Source organism: Acipenser ruthenus, unplaced genomic scaffold (genome assembly GCF_902713425.1).
Source record: "Acipenser ruthenus unplaced genomic scaffold, fAciRut3.2 maternal haplotype, whole genome shotgun sequence".
Taxonomy (NCBI): Eukaryota; Metazoa; Chordata; class Actinopteri; order Acipenseriformes; family Acipenseridae; genus Acipenser; species Acipenser ruthenus.
This window is the reverse complement of record NW_026708143.1, coordinates 113,307-134,700: the sequence shown is the minus strand read 5'-3', so window position 1 is coordinate 134,700 and position 21,394 is coordinate 113,307. Positions and strand designations below refer to the sequence as shown.

The window sequence follows — 21,394 nt, the reverse complement described above, 5'->3', positions numbered from 1 at the left end:
AGCAGTTTCAATGAGACTCCCTATTGCACAGCAGTTTCAATGAGACTCCACATTGCACAGCAGTTTCAATGAGACTCCTATGGCACAGCAGATTATATGAGACTCCTATGGCACAGCAGTTTCAATGAGACTCCCTCCTATGGCAAAACTTCAGTAAAAAAAGACTCTGCCAGTTTCAATGAGACTCCTATGGCACAGCATACATTCTACTGTTTAGCAGACTCTGATATTTTATTTCTTAGCAGACACCCGTATCCAGGGTGACTTACAATTGTGATATTATTATTTACATACAATTACCCATTTATACAGTTGGGTTTTTTAATGGAGCAATCTACGTAAAGTACCTGCTTGCTCAAGGGTACAGCAGCAGTGTGTGTGTCCCCACCTGGGACTGAACCCACACAAGAGCCTCCGGTCAAGAGAACAGAGCCCCCCTGACCACTACTCCACACTGCTGCTCCAGATATTGATTGAGACATCTGAAATCTCTTTATAATACACAGCAGCAGATACTGATATTGATTGAGCATGTCTGAAATCTCTTTATAATACACAGCAGCAGATACTGATATGGATTGAGCATGTCTGAAATCACTTTATAATACACAGCAGCAGACCCTGATATTGATTGAACATGTCTGAAATATCTTTATAATACACAGCAGCAGACCCTGATATTGATTGAGCATGTCTGAAATATCTTTATATTACACAGCAGCAGATACTGATATTGTTTGAGCATGTCTGAAATCTCTTTATAATACACAGCAGCAGACCCTGATATTGATTGAGCATGTCTGAAATCACTTTATAATACACAGCAGCAGACCCTGATATTGATTGAGCATGTCTGAAATATCTTTATAATACACAGCAGCAGACCCTGATATTGATTGAGCATGTCTGAAATCTCTTTATAATACACAGCAGCAGACCCTGATATTGATTGAGCATGTCTGAAATCTCTTTATAATACACAGCAGCAGACCCTGATATTCATTGAGCATGTCTGAAATTTCTTTATAATACACAGCAGCAGACCCTGATATGGATTGAGCATGTCTGACATTTCTATCAAACGGAAAAACGACTAAAAATAAGGAATACTAAAAGACCATGTTCGCAAACTCAAAACAAGCGATACAAAGAAATACATACATAGACCAAACCCGTATATTTAATAATATAATATAGATTTTGTTGAATATATATGTGAATGATCAAATATATAACATTTCAAAGTACATAAATGAATATTTGAAAAGAGATAAAAAAAAATAAACAAACAAAGTCTATCTGCTCATTTATGTTATAAGTTGCTCCTCACTGCGTGTTAAACTTAACAAAGACTTAAAATAATGACAATAAATAAATAAATAAAACACGTCATTGTCAATGTAAATCCATACTGCTATAAGATTCAGTATTTATTTTTTACTTAACTTTGACATTTCGAGTACGGGAACCGCTTCGTAAATTCGACCGAGTCCCCATTTCTACTCTGTGCCGGGTGTATTCGTGTGCGGCGCTGCTGCTGCTATCTCTCCGCTGGAGTCTGGTGCTCTCTTTCGGCTCGACTGCGCCTATTATAGAGGGCAACTGCCTACGAAGCACTTGGGGGCTGCGACGGGAAACCCACACGGGCCAAGCCGGGGCATTGTGCGCTAAAGGCGGGGGACAAAACCCGGCACTGTGCCCGCTGACGGAGCTCAGAAGCGAGGGAGGGAGTGGGGAGGAGACTCCGAGGAGGTCTATAAAAAGTTCAATTTCTCTGCTAATATCAAAAGAAAAGAGGAAGGGATGAATGAAGAAAGGATGAAAAGAAGACGTCTGCATCAATTTTTAATGCTATTCCAAATTAATACGGATCTTATTTTTTTTTTTACTTTGAAGGTTATGCGCTCTAAGACACGGCTCACACCGCCGTTCACTCGCAGACTGACAGGCGCTCCGATACGGCAGGAAAGTTATAGGGGAGCCGCTGCAGGATTGAGGCTCTCTTTAGGACCATGGGTTAACAACTCCTGCACTAGATGGATGGACAGACAGACAGCTAGCAAGTACTTTACCTCCTAGATTGTTCCAGTAAAAACCCAACTGTATTAAAGGGTGGCAGAATTTGTATACATTTGTGATTCTTGAAATGTGTATTATTATTATTATTTTATGTAGGCTGTGTGTGACAACTGTAAAATAAATAATAGGCTACTAATGTAAAAATAATGTGATATCGTCATCTCAACACTTAATGTGTCATGAGTATATCTTGTTATTTTCCTTGTATAACACTGTACAACTGCTGCCTCTGTGTGTATGTGTGTGTGTGTGTGTGTGTGTGTGTGTGTGTGTGTGTGTGTGTGTGTGTGTTTTGTACTGGTAATAGACAGGACTGTTACTAGCCTTTTGGGGGCCCTAAGCAGGATTTGGTTTGAACCCCCCCCCCCCCCCCCCCAATTAGCCCACTCCACTTGGCACGACATCAAAGCAACATAGGCTTAAGACTACTGTCTTTCTTGAAACGTTTGTAAGAGCACACATATGTACGAGCAAACATACAATGTACAAATAAACATTTAGATTTTTACTGAGGCAAAAAAAAAAAGTTGAACAAACCTCTTGCAGATCCTGTTCATGTTACAAAGGTAAAAGTTATCATCTTACAAAGCCTGAATACTGTTCATGTAAACTGCAAAGCAATATTAAGTCTCTTGGATGGTGATGTTAATGTTAAAATTTGATGACCCATATTATTTCAAAGATTAAAACGAATTGTCTCCCAGCAAAACCACAGCAACCTACAATGACCATATTCACACTGTCAGAAATATGTGATTTTAAAAGGACAAGAATATAACATCACTATTAATAAGTAGATGGGTTCATACCTTTATTGACTTGCATTTGGTTCACTGCTACTTAAGTTGCCTTACACTGCTGGGACTGGTAAGACTGGTGCTGATACTGCTGGGACTGGTGCTGACACTGGGACTGGTGCTGACACTGGGACTGGTGCTGACACTGTGACTCGTGCTTTGAACGAGTTTAGCACACAGTTTCTCTCTCAATTCTAATATTCTTTTGTCTGTATAAATCGATGATAGGAAGTAGTACAGTACTTCAGGCGGGGGAAACCGGTCGCAGAGGTCCCGGTGCTGCCTGGCGCACAGGCCGGGTTGCTATACATGCAAATACACAGCCACTATGCTGTAATAAAACGCTATGCTATGGCAGGTAGGGGGATACTTGGACGAGCTGACTGTCCAGTTAAAGTGACAAGAAAAAAACAAACAAACATACAGCTAGCTATCCCGGTTTAAATACACATTTAATGTCACCATAAAAACAGGTAATTGTATTTTTGCTCTGCTGGCATCAAAACATTCTACATGAAAAAAGGCTTTATCAAAACGTATTGCAGCTAAACATCACATTGCGCAGGGGAAAAACAACAATATAAATGACAAATTCACTTAACATTGATTCTTACCAAGAGTTGGCTTCTTACAATACCTTTCTCATGTTGTTTTTCTTCCTCTGTTTTTTTTTCTTTTTACGCTTCTTCGCGCCAGATTGGTACATTCTTGATCTTTTTTCAGTCATAATTTGTTCGCAATCCTCAAAGAAGCCACCGGAGGCAGATATCACCGTGTAACAATTTTTTTTTTTTTTTGGTTCCTGGGTAGTAAGTGTTATTTCCTAATTGCTTATGCCTCAAAAGTATAGAAAATGGCTATTATTCCCCACAAACTTTGCTTTTGTGACCAGGACAGTGATATTTTGAAATGTACCTATTTTCCAGAACATTCCAGATAGATTCAGTGCTGAGTAAACTTGGAGTAACTTCTAGAACTTTCTAGAACTTTCCAGTAATATAAATAGTAGTAGCTCTCTGCTTTCCTGTCCAACCACTCTCTGCTTGACCCTCTCCAATCTGGCTTCCGCTCTGCTCACTCTACTGAAACCGCCCTCCTGTCTGTCACCAACTCACTTAAATGTGCCCGAGCTGCCTCTCTCTCCTCTGTCCTAATTCTCCTCGACCTCTCTGCTGCTTTTGACACTGTTGATCACTCTATTCTACTATCATCTCTTGCTGACCTGGGGATCTCTGGCACTGCTCTGGCCTGGTTCTCCTCCTACCTCTCCAACCGCACTTACCAGGTAACCTGACGTGGAGCAACCTCCACACCTCACCCTCTCTTAACTGGAGTCCCCCAAGGGTCAGTCTTGGGTCCTCTCCTGTTCTCTCTCTACACCCGCTCCCTGGGCCCCCTCATCGCATCCTATGGTTTCTCATACCATTTATATGCTGATGATGCTCAGATTTTCCTCTCCTTCCCCACCTCTGACTCCACCATCTCCTCCCGTATCTCTACCTGTCTGTCTGCTATTTCCTGCTGGATGCACTCGCATCACCTCAAACTCAACCTCTCTAAATCTGACCTCCTTTTCTTTCCCTCCTCCTCCCCCTCCTCTGATCTCTCCATCTCTGTTCCTCTGGAATCTACCACACTCTCTCCCTCTTCCTCAGCTAAGAACCTTGGAGTCACCCTGGACCCCTGCCTCTCTTATTCCCAGCACATCTCCACTCTGGCACGTACTTGCCGATTCTTCCTGAGCAACATCCGAAGAATCCGACCCTTCCTCACCAACTATGCTACCCAGCTCCTGGTCCAGGCCCTGGTACTCTCCCGCCTAGACTACTGCAACTCCCTCCTGGCTGGCCTCCCTGCGTCCGCCACCCGTCCGCTCCAGCTCATCCAGAACTCTGCTGCCCGCCTAGTGTTCTCTCTGCCTCGCTTCGCCCACGCTACTCCACTACTCCGCTCGCTCCACTGGCTCCCGATCACCGCTCGCATCCAGTTCAAGACTCTTGTACTAGCTTACAGATGCCTTGACCAGTCTGCACCCAGCTACCTCCAGACCCTCATCTCTCCCTACACCCCCACTCGACCTCTCCGCTCCGCCTGCACTAGAAGACTAGCTCTACCACCGCTACGCTCCCCTGCCGCCAAAGCCCGCTCCTTCTCCACCCTTGCTCCGCAGTGGTGGAATGACCTTCCTACAGATGTCAGGACTGCCCAGTCCCTGACCACATTCCGGCGCCTCCTTAAGACTCACCTCTTCAAAGAGCACCTGTAGAACTCCTCTGTTTGTATCCTGGGACACTATCACCCTTCATGTAAATGTGCTTTATTTTGCTCTTATCTGCCCCTATTTTACTGCATTTAATCCTGTACTTCAGAATACTGTAATCTGCCAAGTTTTTAACCTGTAGTACTTTGTATTTAATCACATCCTGATCTAACTATCACTATTTAATCATATCCTGATGTAACTATCACTATTACCTGCTGTATTATTGAATTGTGGTTTGTCAAACTTGTACTTTACTTGAACAAAAGTTATTGTATTTCTTGCTCTTATTGTATTACTTGTATTGTAACGCTTGAAATGTTTTTGCTTACGATTGTAAGTCGCCCTGGATAAGGGCGTCTGCTAAGAAATAAATAATAATAATAATAATAAATACAGGGGCCTTAAGCCCACCAGTTCAGTTTAGTTCCAGCTGCCATAAGTGGATACATATCTGCATTTTTCTGAGATGGCATCAAGAGGCTGCAACCATCCGGCAGACGCATTTTGCTATGTCTGCGGCCAATGTATCAAGACAAGAGCGAACAAGTACTCCGTGGAATCATCTGCTAAGATGTGTGAGGCCTACAAGGCATATTTCGGCATGCCTGTCGGGGATCAAGACAAACTCTGGGCACCTCATTACACCTGCGAGCACTCCAAAAAAACTCTGGAAGGTAAGATGGACAATTGTTGCTCGGAATTTTATGTTATAAAATTTGTTAAAATTTTTAAAATTGTAAAAGTTTTTAATTTTAAAATGTTTTACAATTTTCAATGTTATTGAATAAATATATCATATATGAAAAATGTTGCGAGAATCTCTTACACATTAGTCATGGGTGAAATAAATGTATTTTTGTAGGATGGTACAGAGGGGAAAAGAGAGCCATGAAGTTCGCTATCCCAAGAATTTGGCGGGAACCCACTGACCACTCAAGCAAATGCTACTTCTGCATGGTGGACCCTTCCAAATGTCGGACTGGCAAGAATGCACCTGCTATCACGTATCCGGACCTTCCTTCATCCATCGCCCCGGTGACACACTGCCATGAGCTCCCCGTACCCACTCCTCCGGAGAGAGAGCAGCCGTCTTTAGAAGTAAAGAGAAGGGTCTCAGGTACCTTCAAGACTTCTTCCCTAAGCTGTCTGAGGCAAAGGTCAAAGCCGGTGTCTTCGTCGGACCACAGATAAAGAAGATCCTGGAGTGCAATTATATCCTGGAGGCGAGCGCTTCCACCAGGATATAATGGACTTTGAACGCCGCTACCAAGGACAGTATAACGAGAATATGATGGGAGACTACATCTGGGGGCTGATTCGTGAAAGTGATTTACAGTATAATCGTAAATCTCGAAAAACTACTCGCTTCTAAATATGTTGTAGTCATTTTTGTATTACTTTAGTATAAATACATGTTAATTTGGATTCATATGTTGTTTTTTTCTGACTTATGTGAACCAAAAGACACAAATTCGTCCGTTTTCTCATTGGAAAAAGGCAAATTTCAAAATATCACTGTCCTGGTCACAAAAGCAAAGTTTGTGGGGAATAGTAGCCATTTTCTATACTTTTGAGGCATAAGCAATTAGGAAATAACACCTACTACCCAGGAACAAAAATTGTGTTACATAGTGATATCAAGACGACGGAACAAGCCTGCTTGCTGCTACAAAAGCGGCACTATACTGAACTTTACCGATGCGTTAGGAATAGACACCATTCATTTATTCATGCTTTTACATATCAACTAATTGCATTCCACATTTACAGAACATACATGATTATCGTGAAGATTTGATCAAATCAAACAATCAAAAAATTCCACTGACTCACACTGCTTTCACTTTTTACCATTTACTTCTTAGCCCTTAGCTTGCGTCTCAATGCGTGATGATGTTGGTTTTGTTGACTCAGTTGCCATGGGAACGTTTAAAACTCCGCGACAAACTTTACTCAAATGCACAGCTGTACAGAACACACCCCCTCAGACATGTGCTGTCTATTCACGGGAACAGACTACTGAACCAGTTAGTTCAGATGAGCGCTGGATACACAATAAACAATCTGACAATTTCACAAATAAAACCGTTTGTGTTCAAACCTATGAGAGGTGGAATGTAACAAAAATGTGAACTGCAAAAGCCGGAGCGTCAAACATCAACGACAAAGTTCAACATTTGAATTGAAATAACAGCTGTCAAATAGACAAAGCTCAAGACTCGAAGATAATATGCCAAATTGAAAATGCTCAACACACCAAGTGAATTAATTATACATAAAAGAATGAATGTAATTAAGCTCAATAATTGAAATGGGAACTTCAAATCTTAAATAAATTGATTACAATTCAAATTTCCAACACGTCATCCGATTTGTGTTTAGTCTGTTCTAAATCAATACTGCGCGTTGTATTTCAGGTTAAGCGCTGTGCTTTCCATTTGCCTCTTGGTCATTCTATTCCCCGGGACTGCCCCTGTCATGGTAAATCTGACATGCAAAAGAGATGCTTTGCACTGTTTCTTAAATCAAGTGGCCTCAAATAAATTGTCTCCTTTAATGTCTGCTTAGCCTACCTATCAGTCTGGTGAAATTGTAAAAATGGGTAATTGACTTGTGGATGTTAACATCAGAACTCGAGCTGTCATTCTCGTCCCCTCAAACTGGCGCAGGCAACACACCTGCCTGGATTCCTGCATGATATAAATGTGTTTCTTCATTTGCGCGGCCTGCTTTTTATTATTCATTGGGGTTTGTTTACTACATGCCTCCATAGCTGAGCCTTTAATCAGACAGTCCTTGTCGGTGACAGTCCAGTTTGTTCCGCACGTACTTCTGCCAAACTTTAATTCAAAGTACAATCTTCTAAATGGGTTATTATTATTATTATTATTATTATTATTATTATTATTATTATTATTATTATTATTATTATTATTATTTATTTTAATTAACATACTGATTGAAAATTAGAGGACTAATATGAAAGAGGTGCGCGCATCAATTGCAGCCAATTAGCTCCCATTAGCACCTGAACCTCTTTATAAACCCATTGCGCACTAAGGAACACCAAACTCAGCTACTGGCGGGTTTGTTTTTATTATTGTGTCTTTCTAACGGTGAAAGAAGTTCACGGTCGGGGCTGCCTTGGATTTAATGATGCCGTGTTGTCTTAGATTTGGGTAATTGTTGATCTTTTCTCTACTTTAGAAACGTTCATTTTATTGTGTGTGTCTCACTTGCGTGGTTTTTTTTTCCAATGCAGAATAACATTGCTGTTAGCAGTGTTAGTCACTGAAGTTTGGACGCAGAACCCCCCTCTAGGTACGTTAACGGTCGCTTCAGCACATCTGTTCTTTTAGCTTGCTGTTTATTTGCCGGTTGTGTGTTTTCATGTATCGTTGTCTTCTGCAGGCTCGGTGAAGACAGACTGTCAAGGGAGTGTTATGATGATGATGTTGGATAAGTCTTTTGTTGGAAAGTATTTTCGTATCAATGTGATTGGTGAGTGATCAATTTTCTTGAATGGAAAGCTTTTGATGTATAAAGCCTGTTGAGTCGTAATGTAATAACCTGAATTAAGAACAGAGTACTCCTGCGCTGTAAGGCTTCGTTTTTTTCAAATGCAGAGTATGAAACTCTTGCGTTAACTTTAAAAGCATGTTGCTGATCACCCTAAATAGACCTGTGCTGCTACAACCTAAGTCAGATTTGTTGACTGCAAGTACGCCGAAATATAAATTATTTACTCTAAACATACTGTTCCGAATGGGTGTACAATTCTATTAATATAACTCGTTTTTACAAAATTGCTTATGGAACGTGGTGGTGGGGGTGTTCACTTTGTTATATCTCTACCTTGCTTGATCACGTGTACAGTTTCTTAAAAGGCCAACTTAATTTACTTTCCATAGACAATAAGGGGGCGCTTGTGTCCCTCTCTCCAAGACTGGCCGCACAGTGTGGATATAGCTTAACCGTTGACTTCTTGGGAAATGCCAAGTTCCTTGCTTCTGTGGTGAGCTGCTTTGCTCAGAACACAGTGAGTTTTAATTATATTTCTTTTTAAACGTGTTTCTAATGGTGACATGCTGGGACTAACTTTAGCCTTTGTTTCCAGAATGATGAGACCTACAAGCTGACAGTACAAATCAGTGTCTTCTCAAACAGTGCTATGACTTCAGCTTCCTCCTATGTTCAGAGCATGACATGCCGCTATTCTCCATGGGCAGAGAGGGAGATTCTGTGTGAAAGAAACTACATGGAGGTAAGGGCTGTCAGGATGTGATAATGCTGTTCAGTATAACTTGTTGGGTTGTGTGGGTATTTTAATTGTCATTACAGAAGTGCTTCACTCATGACTAATGTGAATTCTCTTTAGGTTTCTGTGAGAAGAGGGGTGCCACTTATTGAGCCAAACTTTGTTCAAGATGATCCTGATTGGTCCCTTGCATACCCTGAGGTAGAATCATGTGACTTTGCATTTGCTTCATTCACATCCCCTTGGTCTTGCCTAATTGAGGTCTACTCTACTGTCTCATCTAGTTGAAGCGAAATCTAACGGCCCCCTTAACTTTAACCTGTCTCCCAAGAGGGTGGTCATATTGGAATTGTGTAACATTTAAGGCATTGGCTTTGTATACGTATTCTGTGATTTGTTGTGGTAAAACATGATTGTGGTGAAGTTAACACTTTCTTGTCAGTGTGTAAGCTTTGTATTTCAACCACTTAGGTAGTGGCTTCATATGTGCAGGGTTATAAACCCTTCATGATAAATGTGTCCTGATATACCTTTTTGAAGTCTGCTGTATAGGAGCAATTTCAAGTATTATCCTAAAGTTTTGGTACACTGATATTAAGGTCCAGTACAAATGAGTGGCTACAAACTCTGCCTGTATCCGATCCAGACCACATGCTTTCACGTAGGCTCTTTCGTATGCAGTTGTATTTGAGGATTCTCTGTTCCATTAGAGACGTTTGATCATATAACGGTTTCAGTGATACATTTCACCCTTCAGTTTTAGTTCATGTTTTATTAAACAAACCATCTGCTGTGACAAATCCTTTAGACTGGGGATGCTTTGTGTTCAAACTCCCTATTCTAATGGGGTTTTCTCTTTGCTAGGCAACTGCTGCTGACAACAGCATCTGGAAAGTTGTGTTCCATCTCCCAGCAAATAGAAAGACAACCATGACTGTTGCTCAGGCCATGACAAATGGCTATGGCATAAACACTACACCAACTCGAATTCTGGTTAGAGCTGCATACAACTCCACAGAAAGCCAGCCTCAGGTGGTAAGTAGTCTGGGCTTCATTGTTGTCTAGTACAGTATATCCAGACAATGAAGGTAGATTTAGTCTTTTATTTTAGTAAAAGTTCCCCCTCCTCTCTAACAGATCCAAACTGTACCAATGGATGTGCTAAGATCAACCACCTTTTATAAGCAAAGATGGATGGTCATGATGGTGGACACTGCAGTTACATGTCCTACTGGTGAGTAAGATTATAGAGGGCAATGGTGCTCAAGAACTGTTCTAGGTTTAAGTGTGAGTTTTCTATACCAAGTCTATGGTGTTCCTTTTTGTCAGATGGAACAGCCTTCACAGAACAGATGATTACATGGAATGTTCCCCGTGTTCTACCTCCCCTTGTTCCAACACCACAAATTACTACCCTTGATGTTCAAATGGGAGTTGATGGCCGCAAGCTTGACCCTGCAACGATTCATAGTAGAGATTATAAACTGGATGTCGGTCCCCAGCTAATCACTGTAAAAATTCCTGTGGGAGCTGATGGTGGATATTACAAGGTATGTAGAAGTTCAACATCTTCTAAATCCTTCTCATGTTAAAGCTTTCCTCCTAAGATGCTTCTGTGCTTTCAGAGCCATGTATTGGACAACACCTATGTGATCTCTTACTCTATTGAACCAATGCTGGAGCATACCTGGCAAGATGGGCCTGAGAAGACCAAGTACACAGTACTTCATCCAATAACCACTCCTTTCATGCCTCGGCCACCAGTTGTCACAAACAGTATGTAGAACTTGTCCACATGCAGTAAATCAAAGGGATTTGTTGCAGTGCTCCACTTCATAGCCTTCATTTTAACTGCATGCTTTAATTTCAGACACTGTTCCTAAAGCCAGAGTGTTCAATGTGACCCTGGGGACATTCCTGCCTGATGTGGAGCTGGTCAAAATTATAGTTGGACCAGAGACGTTAACTGTGCCAGAAGCCAACCTAAAAGGTTATAATGTCCAGGAGCATGTCTTTCCCAATGGATCCAAGACCTACACTCTCCAGGTGCCATTTGAGGATCCCAATGTGAAGCAAAAGGTAATATCCCACATGTTCAGCCATCCTATTGCCATTTTGAAAACACTTGCTTGCTGTCTGACTTTGGGTGTAATCCTACAAACCCATGTTTCTTTCAGGTAACTCCTCCAGACACCAGAACCTACATTCTGCCCCTGACCTACTTGCTGAATATAGTGCCAGAGAATACACCCTTTACTCATCCTGCTGTAGTTGAAGCCATTCTCAAAGACATCAGTAAGTGCCTGACTGTTTGTGGTCTACTACTACTTTTTTCTGACAATCCAGTCCATTGCCCTGACAACTGCTTTTCCTCTTGCAGTTCTACCTACAGTAACTGGCTACTGTGATGGTGCTGCATTCTATACCATGGTAACATATGGCAACATGGGTCGCAACTGGGTTCCTTTTGTGGGCTCAAGAGAACTTGGTGGAAGTCTGCTTGCCCTGTACAAGTATAATGCCAATGCTACCAATTTCTGGATGACTGTGCCATACAATTCAGTTGATGCCACATATGAAGTAAGTGATGGAACTTTAATGTGTTTTTAGTTGTCTTGGGTTCAACACATTACTGACCTGATGTATTGTCTCTGTAGGTGATCAGTTCTTCGGGCATCAGAAGCAGGCTTGACTTGACCTTGAAGGATGTTGGCACCATGGTTGTGGTGGCTGACTTTTCTCTGTCCTGCAGTTTCCCTACAAAGATTGGTAACTCTCCTGCAGACCAAGCATTTTTTAGAATAGCTGCTTTTGAGATTGGCCAAAGGTTGCATGGAGTGGTATTGAAGCTATAATCTGTTTCCTTAACCTGGATCCAAATGCTGTGTTTCAGATTGCTTCACCAATGGAACTATGGCAGCTCTCGCTGTGAAAGTGGAATCTGTCCCCAGCTTGTCTCCAAGTCAACTAACTCTAAGGGATCAGAGTTGCCGGCCTCTTCAGTCTGATGCTATCAATGCGGTTTTCTACTTCAATGTCAACTCCTGTGGAACAACTAGACGGGTTAGTATTGACACATTTTTAAAACCATATTTTGAGGAGGTTCAACATATTGACAAGTTGACCAACACCCCTGGATCACTCTGGGGAGCCATGGTGACCAGTGTTTCTATCAGCTGAATTACTTGCATGAATTGTGTACGTCTGAAGGATGTCGCCTTTTGTATTGAACTGCTTGTCCAGTTGACAAAGGTGCTGCGACATGACTCTTGGTTATGGCATTGCATGTGCTGCCTATAGACCTTTTTGGGTCAATGGCCGTGAACTGGAAGGAGCGTACTAACTGGGGAAGATCCCGTGGCTAGTACATAGGATGGGACTAAACTAGTACACGAGTTGATACCAATTGCAGCTCAAGAGTCGCCAGCTGTGTATTCAAATGTGTATTTGCAACAAATCCAAAATTTACTTCTGTTGCCCTCCTAGAGGTTACTAAAACAATACCAAATTAGTCTAGCAGTTTCTGTAGACAGACTTGTGGTATCATACTAACTGTAACAAACATGAGGTCCCAAAAGTGTTCAATTATGAAATTGCAATATTCATAACCAACGCTTTTTATTTTTAAATTGTGAAATTGGTACAAAATTAGTACACAGCTGGGGATGATCCTGAGTACCATATTAGCTAGTCTGCAACTTGGTATGCAGCTCCATACTAAATATACAAGTTCATTGCAACCTGAGCCTTTTGTGATTTCTCTTCCAGTTTGACAACAACCTCCTGACTTATGAGAATGAAGTGTTGTTCACATCTTACCGGTAAGGATTGCAATCAAATTGAGTATCCTTGTGGTTGAGCCTGAAACTCTCCTAACCCCATCTCCTCTTTCCAGGTTGAGAGTTGCCTGTCACTACCTGGTCAATGACACCAAGGTAGTACAGTTCTTGTACCAGAATAATCCTGCACCTGTAGCCCAGCCTGGCTTGGGGGACCTTGCAGTCATCATGCAGCTTGCATTGGGTAGGACTTGGCAATTGAAGTAATATAGATGCTCTAGTAGTGTGTTTCCACCTATAGATCCCTTGCATCTCTGCAGATTCAACCTACAATGACTTCTATGGAGCTCGGGATTACCCTGTTGTGAAGTACTTGCGAAGACCCTTGTATTTTGAGGTAGAGCTCCTGTACAGCAGGGATCCACAGGCTGAATTGTTTTTGGAGAACTGCTGGGCAACCTATTCTGTTGACAGGAATAGCTCTCCAAAGTGGGATGTCGTTGTGGACAGGTAAGATGCTGGAATATGATATTGCTGTTACAAAACCTTGGAATTGGAGTTGTGGCTGATGTGCTCCTGACCTACTTTCTCTTTCTAGCTGTGAGAACTCTGCAGATGAGTACTTGACCATCTTTCACCCAGTGTCCAGCAATGCAAGAGTGCTGTTCCCTTCCCATCTGAAGAGGTTTGAAGTGAAAATGTTTTCCTTCACAAGCGGCCGGGATGCACTGAAAGGACAAGTAAAGTGGACTGTTGGGATGGGGATCTTGTACCACAATGCATGGTTTGGATTGCTTTGCAAGCAACGAATAGTTGCTGTTCTCAAATCTTTAGTGAGTTGGAATGAAAACATGTAACTGCACTTTTGCAAGAAACACTTATGATGCAATATATTTGTTTTTCAATTCAGTAATCCTCATTGGATGATGGTACTGCCTGATCTATTGATGCTTGTTTTACTTGACAAGGTGTGCTGTCTTTCAGATTTACTTCCACTGCAGTGTTGTGATATGTGATTCAAACCGGCCATCAGACAGCCTCTGTAGCAGACGGTGCATTCCAGGGAAACAGAGGCTTGGTAAGAGCTCTGTCTAAGAAGGGGGGGGGGGGGGGACATTTAGCATGCATTTTTTGTCCATTTGTTTTGATGGACTCCTCCTAATTCCTCCTGTAGGTCGCAGTGCTGAAGGGATGGATGGTGGTGCAGTAAAGGTGTTTGTGTCTTCTGGCCCAATTGAGCTGAAGAGAGATGGATCCCTTCACTTTATGCCTAGAAGCGGTAATATGCATGATATGAACACAATTGCAGTTCAAGTTAAATCTATAAATATCTCTCTTTATATTCCTCTAACTATTTCTTTCTTCTCTTGCAGCCCAATTCAATGTGTGGTCCCTTCTGGGAGCTGCAATGGGTGTGTGTTCAGTGGTTATCTTCATAGCTGGAGTTGTATCTTTCTGGAAACTGCCAAAAAGTGTGTGTTGATAAATAAAAATCTTGCTTGTAAAAGCTTATTTTTTTGTTCTTGACTAATTCTACACTTGATATGTCAGAATGGCCATGTCAATGGGATTTCCTCCTCCTTGCTGTATCAAATGCTTTGATTTTCCCTGATCAGGCCATTCTCCAATATGGTGTGTTAGCGACGGGTCCTTGAGTAATTCACTGTTTGAACCTGGGAGCAAAGACTTTCCTCCTCCATTGAGCTGTAACCCTATTTTTATATTGACCAGTAACAGGGCAATTACTATACCTTCAGTTATTTAGCATGATAAAATTTAAGGAAGAAACCCCCCTTCATTTGTCCCTTTTATTAAATATGTATTGGGTAACAATTTTCATATAAATTCTATTTCAGTATACAATTTATATATTGTCATGAACCAGGCTTCAACAAGAAACAAACTAGAGCCCTGCTTCACTGATTTAAGAATATATGTTTAACTGTTAATTATTTTGAAGCCTCATGTGTAGAAATAGTAAGGGGGGAGGGTTCATTTGAAAACAAAAGCTGGTGTAAAGTTAAAAGCTGTCCACCAAAGCCAGGCTTGTCCACTTTCCCTTATGTTGGGCCCTTCTCCCTGACCAGATTCTCTTGTCTCTAAATTTACATTGTGGTGGCTTCATAAATGATTTTCCCACTTGTTAGTTTTTGTAGGCTAGGTATCCTCTACATTACGACTCATCATACAGTCACTGTGCTTCACATCACTTCCAGCTCTTAACTTCTAGAATAATTCCAGGTGTGTAAACTTTCCAATCTTCAGAATACAGTAAGCTTTTATTAACTTGCATCCAATAATAAAACTAGTGGAAAATCCTTCCAATACAGCAATATGTTCCATACCAGGAACTCCTTTCAAAAGTACAAACTAATTGTCTTCAGTTGAACTGTATTTGCTGCTGCTCCTCCTCACGTGTCATCTGTGTTCTTTATTGTTTACTTTCCACACTGAATTCTATAATTCATTAGCTATAAAGAAAACTACCACTTGAGGGTGCAGTGCATAGAAAAGGCGCACATACCAACCCATAAACCATAATAATTACACATACCTAAATAAACTAAAATAAGAATACATTCCTGTGATGAGATAAAGCGATCCCGTGCTGTAAGCCATCCTCCCAGCCGCCAGCGGGCTGTGAGCCAGCCTAGAAGGCCCCAACAGAGATGGTGTGACGTGACAGTTCCACCTTTGGGGCGGAAGTCCCGAAAGGACGGTCACCATCTTTGTTGAGGGCAACAACACGGAATGTCCTGCAAAGTCCCAGAATTGGGAGGAGATTAAAATGGCAATTGCTGATTGGTGTTCCGCTGATCAGGGGGCGTTCCGCAGCACATAAAAGGGGCCGTGTTGTAGCAGTCGAGGGTGGTATCTGAAAGCACAAAGGAGTGTTGGAGAGGTACTGAGGGATAAAAACAAACAAATGCTCACTGTGACTTTTTTGACAGACATAAACAAACTAATTCAAAAGAGAGACAGCCAACCAGGAGGGTGGACACCAGAAAGGCAAGGACAGCCACCCAGAGTCTGGATAATTTTACTTTGTTGTTTGTTTGTTTTGTCTCTCCACATTTCAGTTAGTGTTTCTCTTTTGCTTGGACATTTTCTTTTGTTTGTTGTCCTGATTACCACTGTTTGCAGACACTAATAAAGGAAAAGAAAACAACTTGTGTCACATCATACCATTGTCTGGACGTGATTATTTTACACCTCCACCCAACTCAGCTATCTGTGACAATTCCTTTTTTTTTAATAATCAAAATTCCAGTTCAGCTCCTACATACGTTTTTGCAAAAGCAATTATTTTTGCTAACATTTCAGGTTCTAAAATCACTATTTCCAGCAGTGCAGTTCCTTCCTCTGTGTATTGGTCATACTTTAGGGCCCATGGGAAGCCTGTGGCAGGCATGCATTCTGGTTACCATGTGACTCCTTGTTCATTGGGACAATTCAGGCTTTTCCAATTGCAATGCATTGTGGTACATTCTACACCTCTTGGTCACTGTTCACAGCAGGACTACACTTCCCACAATCTTTTGGCATGTGAGTTGAAGAGCCTAAACTATCCCAGTGTGTTCTAGTCTGCATGAAGTCATATGGTAACCCTGCCCGTGAAGGTCTGTTTCAGAGTCCTGCCCCATGCAGTCTCCCTTATTTTGAAAGCTCAGTGCTGACAGGTGTACATATTATAAAACACACACATGCAAAGAACAGAATTCTAGAAACAAACTTTATTATACAGTTCTGTGGGTGATCGTGTTCACAAAAACTAAGTATATTAAGTATTAATCCAAATACATGCAAAATATAAAACATTAATATATCTCTTACATTTTTGCTTAGTGTAGTTTGTATTACTCCCGTTAGATAAAAAAAAAATCGAATACAGTTTCTAATGCAGCCTCCAGCGTTCAGCCACAAAACGGTAAAACTGCAAACAAACTACAATTCCCAGAATCCCATACCAGTTTCTGTAGTCCCATGTGTGATGCCGTAGGTCTGGCTGCCTCTGAGTTGTGATTACACAGGCATAATCTACTTATTAGATTCCTTCTTGCTTTGACATGCTACTTTCAATATGCAAGTTTAGGGTGAAATTATCAACACTCCTTATTTATATACCTTGTTTTAGCATCACAAAAAAGTGCTACTTAACAACATGTTGTTCTCTTCATGTTTGAGTGTGTGAGTTATTGGAACTGAATTCACTACACTGGAAACACCGTGTGTAGTACGGGGGGTGTAATGTGTTTATATTATACAGAGGACGGAGAGTTTGATGCGAGACTCGATCAGACACAGGCACATTCATATTATTAAAGCTGCTATCAGACTCTCCGGCGCCGTCACTCTGAGTGCTCTTTGAAACAGACTGGGTTTGTATTTATATTCATGTTGGGTTAATCAGAGATGACTATCGGCGGACCGTCTGTAGTACTACCGGAGATTTTAATTGCACAGTTTGTACCGCTCTGTGCAGCGCCGTCCCGTTTGTAACACGGTACGTGAACTGCATTCTGCTAAACAAAACATCACAACAGCAGCAGCAGCTCCATCTACTGGACAAAACCCAGACATGCACGTTGAAACAATGATCCAGTTCAATATCTACAAAGACTAAACAAGAAGCTATTAGCGAAGCCCCGAAAAAGAAAATATTATACAAAACGGTTTAAAATCAAATGTTTTAGATATTCGGGTTGGATACCTCGGAAGCCAGCGGAACTCCAGCGTTTCTCTGACAACCAATGATAACCCCTCCCGTGATGATCGGCGCTGCCATGACAACCCATGACATCACCCGCACACGTTACAACACGTCGAGTCATTTTTTTGTAGCACAGTATTAACGTCTTATTGTTTTCACAAAATAACATCAATAACATTATCAGATCACCTGCTAGTGTGTACTAAACAAAACCTCAAATATCAGTGAATTGATACAGAGACAACCCGTGGCACCAGCATGGGGTTACAATGAAATTAATAAATAAATTACGACATAAAACAAAAACACATGTGGGTGTATTTTAATCAAAAATCCATGCATCCACAATTCTGATTATAATCTCACAGCTAATTCTTTACAAATGATCAATTTCTATATTTCTCGGCTAATGTGGTGTATAGTTTAACATATTAATGGATTTTAGAAATCATCTATGCTAGTCTGCCGCTCAAACAGTTTTAAATATAATTTAGATTTAAATGGCAGGTAGTATATCAATCAATTTCTAAAACAGGTCGCATTTTGTAATTTAAATAGGCCTACGTATGAGCTACCAAAACTTATTTTTGTTTCATGTCGTTATTAATGTATTTACTTATTTATTTGGTTAAACTTTAATCCAGCCTTACATTTTAACTTCTTGAAGTTACCACAGTGTGTCTGTGTATGAATTACTGAGTAATATTTGTGATTTGATTACTCTAGCAGATGAACTGATAATGTATGGATGTTATTTTGTGAAAACATTACAATATTAAAAAAAGAAATACTACAACATTTAATAAATAAATAAATTATACACCAAACTGTAGCACATTTCTTTAGTCTTAATATCATAACAAATATACTTATTATAAATACGTATCACCTTTTATTTGTTGGAAAACGGTCTGGAACTTCTAGTAAAGTATTATTTGAGTACTGTTTGAGTTAAAATATTGTTTTCTTCAAAATTCAAATGCCAGCAACGGTGTGTTAATTTAACGAAGCGCCTAACGCCGCTCGGAACGTTCGCATTTTTAAATCCTAACGGTCTCTGCTCAGCTGAGTGGAATGTTCACGAGCCGGTTGCCTAGCAGCGTCTCCCCCTCCTTCTCTGCCCCGCCCTCTCGTCCTCTCTCGTTGTACCAGCTATGAGTTCAAATTTAGCTTCGTTGTATCTGCGCAATTCTTTCCTAATTTTTACAAATTAGCTTATTAGGGGCTTCGTGTTTTTAAAATGGTTCAGGTGCAGTCCGGACAGACTGACTGGAGCATCATTACAGTCTAACGCACTGCTCTGAGCTTTGTGTGGCGGCTGATACACAAAATAATGAACTATTATGACTAATGACTAATGACTGTTAAATAAATCACATGTATTGCTTTTTAATGCTAAATATGTATCTGGTATTCTAAGTATTATCTACAATGAATAATTCAGCTATATTCATATTCATAATGTAATATAGTATTGACAGGATCCAGTATTATAAATAAATAAACACGCTTTAAGAGAAACAGCAGTGATGTTTATTGACCATTCCCATACATTCTCTATATGTTTCTACATTGTTTTGAACAGGGACAAGGGACTCAGTGATGTTAAAAAAAAGAAAATAGAGCCCACAATTAACCAATATAGAAAGGAAGGGGGAGAAATGTATTGCCTGTGTGCAGTACCTTACACTTTTCTCTATTAAATGTCATTTGAAATGTGTCTGCCCAGTTCTGAATGCTGTCTAGATCACTTTGAATGTCCTCTGCTGCTGCAACAGTGTTTGCCACTCATATTTGGAACTGCAAACACAAGTCAAAAAGGAAGTTAGAAAGGCCAAGAGAGATAGATATAAATGAACATTGCTAAGGGGGCTAAAACCAATTCCAAAATGTTTTTCCAATATTATAACAGCAAGAGAACATTCAAAGAGGAGGTTAAATGTCTAAGAGATACAAATGGCAAAATCATAGATGAAAAAATAAAAAATAGCAAATATATTAAATGATTACTTTTCACAGGTTTTTACAAAGGAGGATACGGACAACATGCCCCACGTCAACCTGTTCCTATCCAGTTTTAAATAACTTTAGCATAACAGAGGCAGAAGTGTTAAAGGGATGAGAAGCTCTTAAAATAAACAAATCCACTGGGCTGGATGAGATCCTCCCAATAGTACTCAAAGAAATGAAAGAAGTTATTTACAAACTGCTAACCAAGATCATGCAACAGTCTCTTGACACAGGGGTTGTACCGACAGACTGGAAAATTGCAAACGTAATACCGATCCACAAAAAGGGAGACAAAACCGAGCCATGTAACTACAGACCAATAAGCCTGACTTCTATTATATGTAAACTTATGGAAACTGTAATAAGATCCAAAATGGAAAATTACCTATATGGTAAAAGTATCCTGGGAGACAGTCAGCATGGTTTTAGGAAAGGGAGATCGTGTCTAACTAACCTGCTTGACTTTTTTTGAGGATGCAACATCGACAATGGATAATTGCAAAGCATATGGCATGGTTTATTTAGATTTTCAGAAAGCTTTTGACAAAGTCCTGCTAAAAGATTAATTCTCAAATTGAATGCAGGTGGGATTCAAGGAAATGCATGCACATGGATTAGGGAGTGGTTAACATGTGGAAAACAGATTAGAGGAGAAAACTCAAAATGGAGCGAGGTAACCAGTGGTGTACCACAGGGATCATTATTGAGTTCTCTGCTATTCCTAATCTACACTAAGGATTTAGATTCTGGTATAGTAAGCAAACTTGTTATTTACAACAACACAAAAATAGGAGAAGTGGCAAACACTGTTGCAGCAGCAAAGGTCATTCAAAATGATCTAGACAGCATTCAGAACTGGGCAAACACATGGCAACTGACATTTAATACAGAAAAGTGTAAGGTACTGCACGCAGGCAATAAAAATGTGCATTATAAATATCATAATATGACACCAATTGAAACAGAAGTGCAGCGCTTAGAACACATATACAAATATAACTAATCCACTCTTCTATTAAACTGTGAACTTAGTGTTTGATTGAATCCATCTCTGTGTTTGTATAGCCTGGAAACAGGCATCAGTGCCTTGCATAGCTGCACACACTGCCATAATTCACACTGACCACAAGAGGGAGCCAGAGCACCACTGCTGTTTATAATGTAATAACACAGTAATAAGACAATTGACATAGGCATCAGTTACCTCTCCAGTCAGCCCAGTTCTCCCATTGTTAACACAAACCTCCTCACATCCAGTCATCTAAACACTACAGTGTGGTCTGTGTCTGTATATGAGCAATACTGAAATTGAAGAAGGAATTTATGAAAAATACCAAGGAGTTTATGTTGACTCAGAAATGTCGTCATCTAGACAATGTGGGGAAGCTATAAAAAAGGCCAACAAGATGCTCGGATATATTGTGAGAAGTGTTGAATTTAAATCAAGGGAAGTAATGTTGAAACTTTACAATGCATTAGTAAGACCTCACCTAGAAT

The 21,394-nt window shown here is 40.6% G+C and overlaps 1 protein-coding gene across 1 annotated transcript; it reads left to right on the top strand.

Annotated features, from left to right (window-relative positions):
- Nucleotides 1–8,224: 8,224 nt before the first annotated feature.
- Nucleotides 8,225–14,688, top strand: LOC131729789 (uncharacterized). The gene is made up of 22 exons (XM_059020006.1): nt 8,225–8,318; nt 8,402–8,460; nt 8,551–8,640; nt 9,051–9,178; nt 9,257–9,403; nt 9,518–9,598; nt 10,262–10,432; nt 10,535–10,631; nt 10,727–10,947; nt 11,023–11,173; nt 11,268–11,476; nt 11,575–11,692; nt 11,778–11,977; nt 12,055–12,166; nt 12,291–12,460; nt 13,166–13,218; nt 13,293–13,420; nt 13,497–13,686; nt 13,775–13,916; nt 14,161–14,254; nt 14,351–14,455; nt 14,550–14,688. Exons 1-22 carry the CDS (start codon nt 8,293–8,295, stop codon nt 14,657–14,659), a joined length of 2,802 nt encoding a protein of 933 aa, XP_058875989.1. The 5' UTR covers nt 8,225–8,292; the 3' UTR covers nt 14,660–14,688.
- Nucleotides 14,689–21,394: the final 6,706 nt, after the last annotated feature.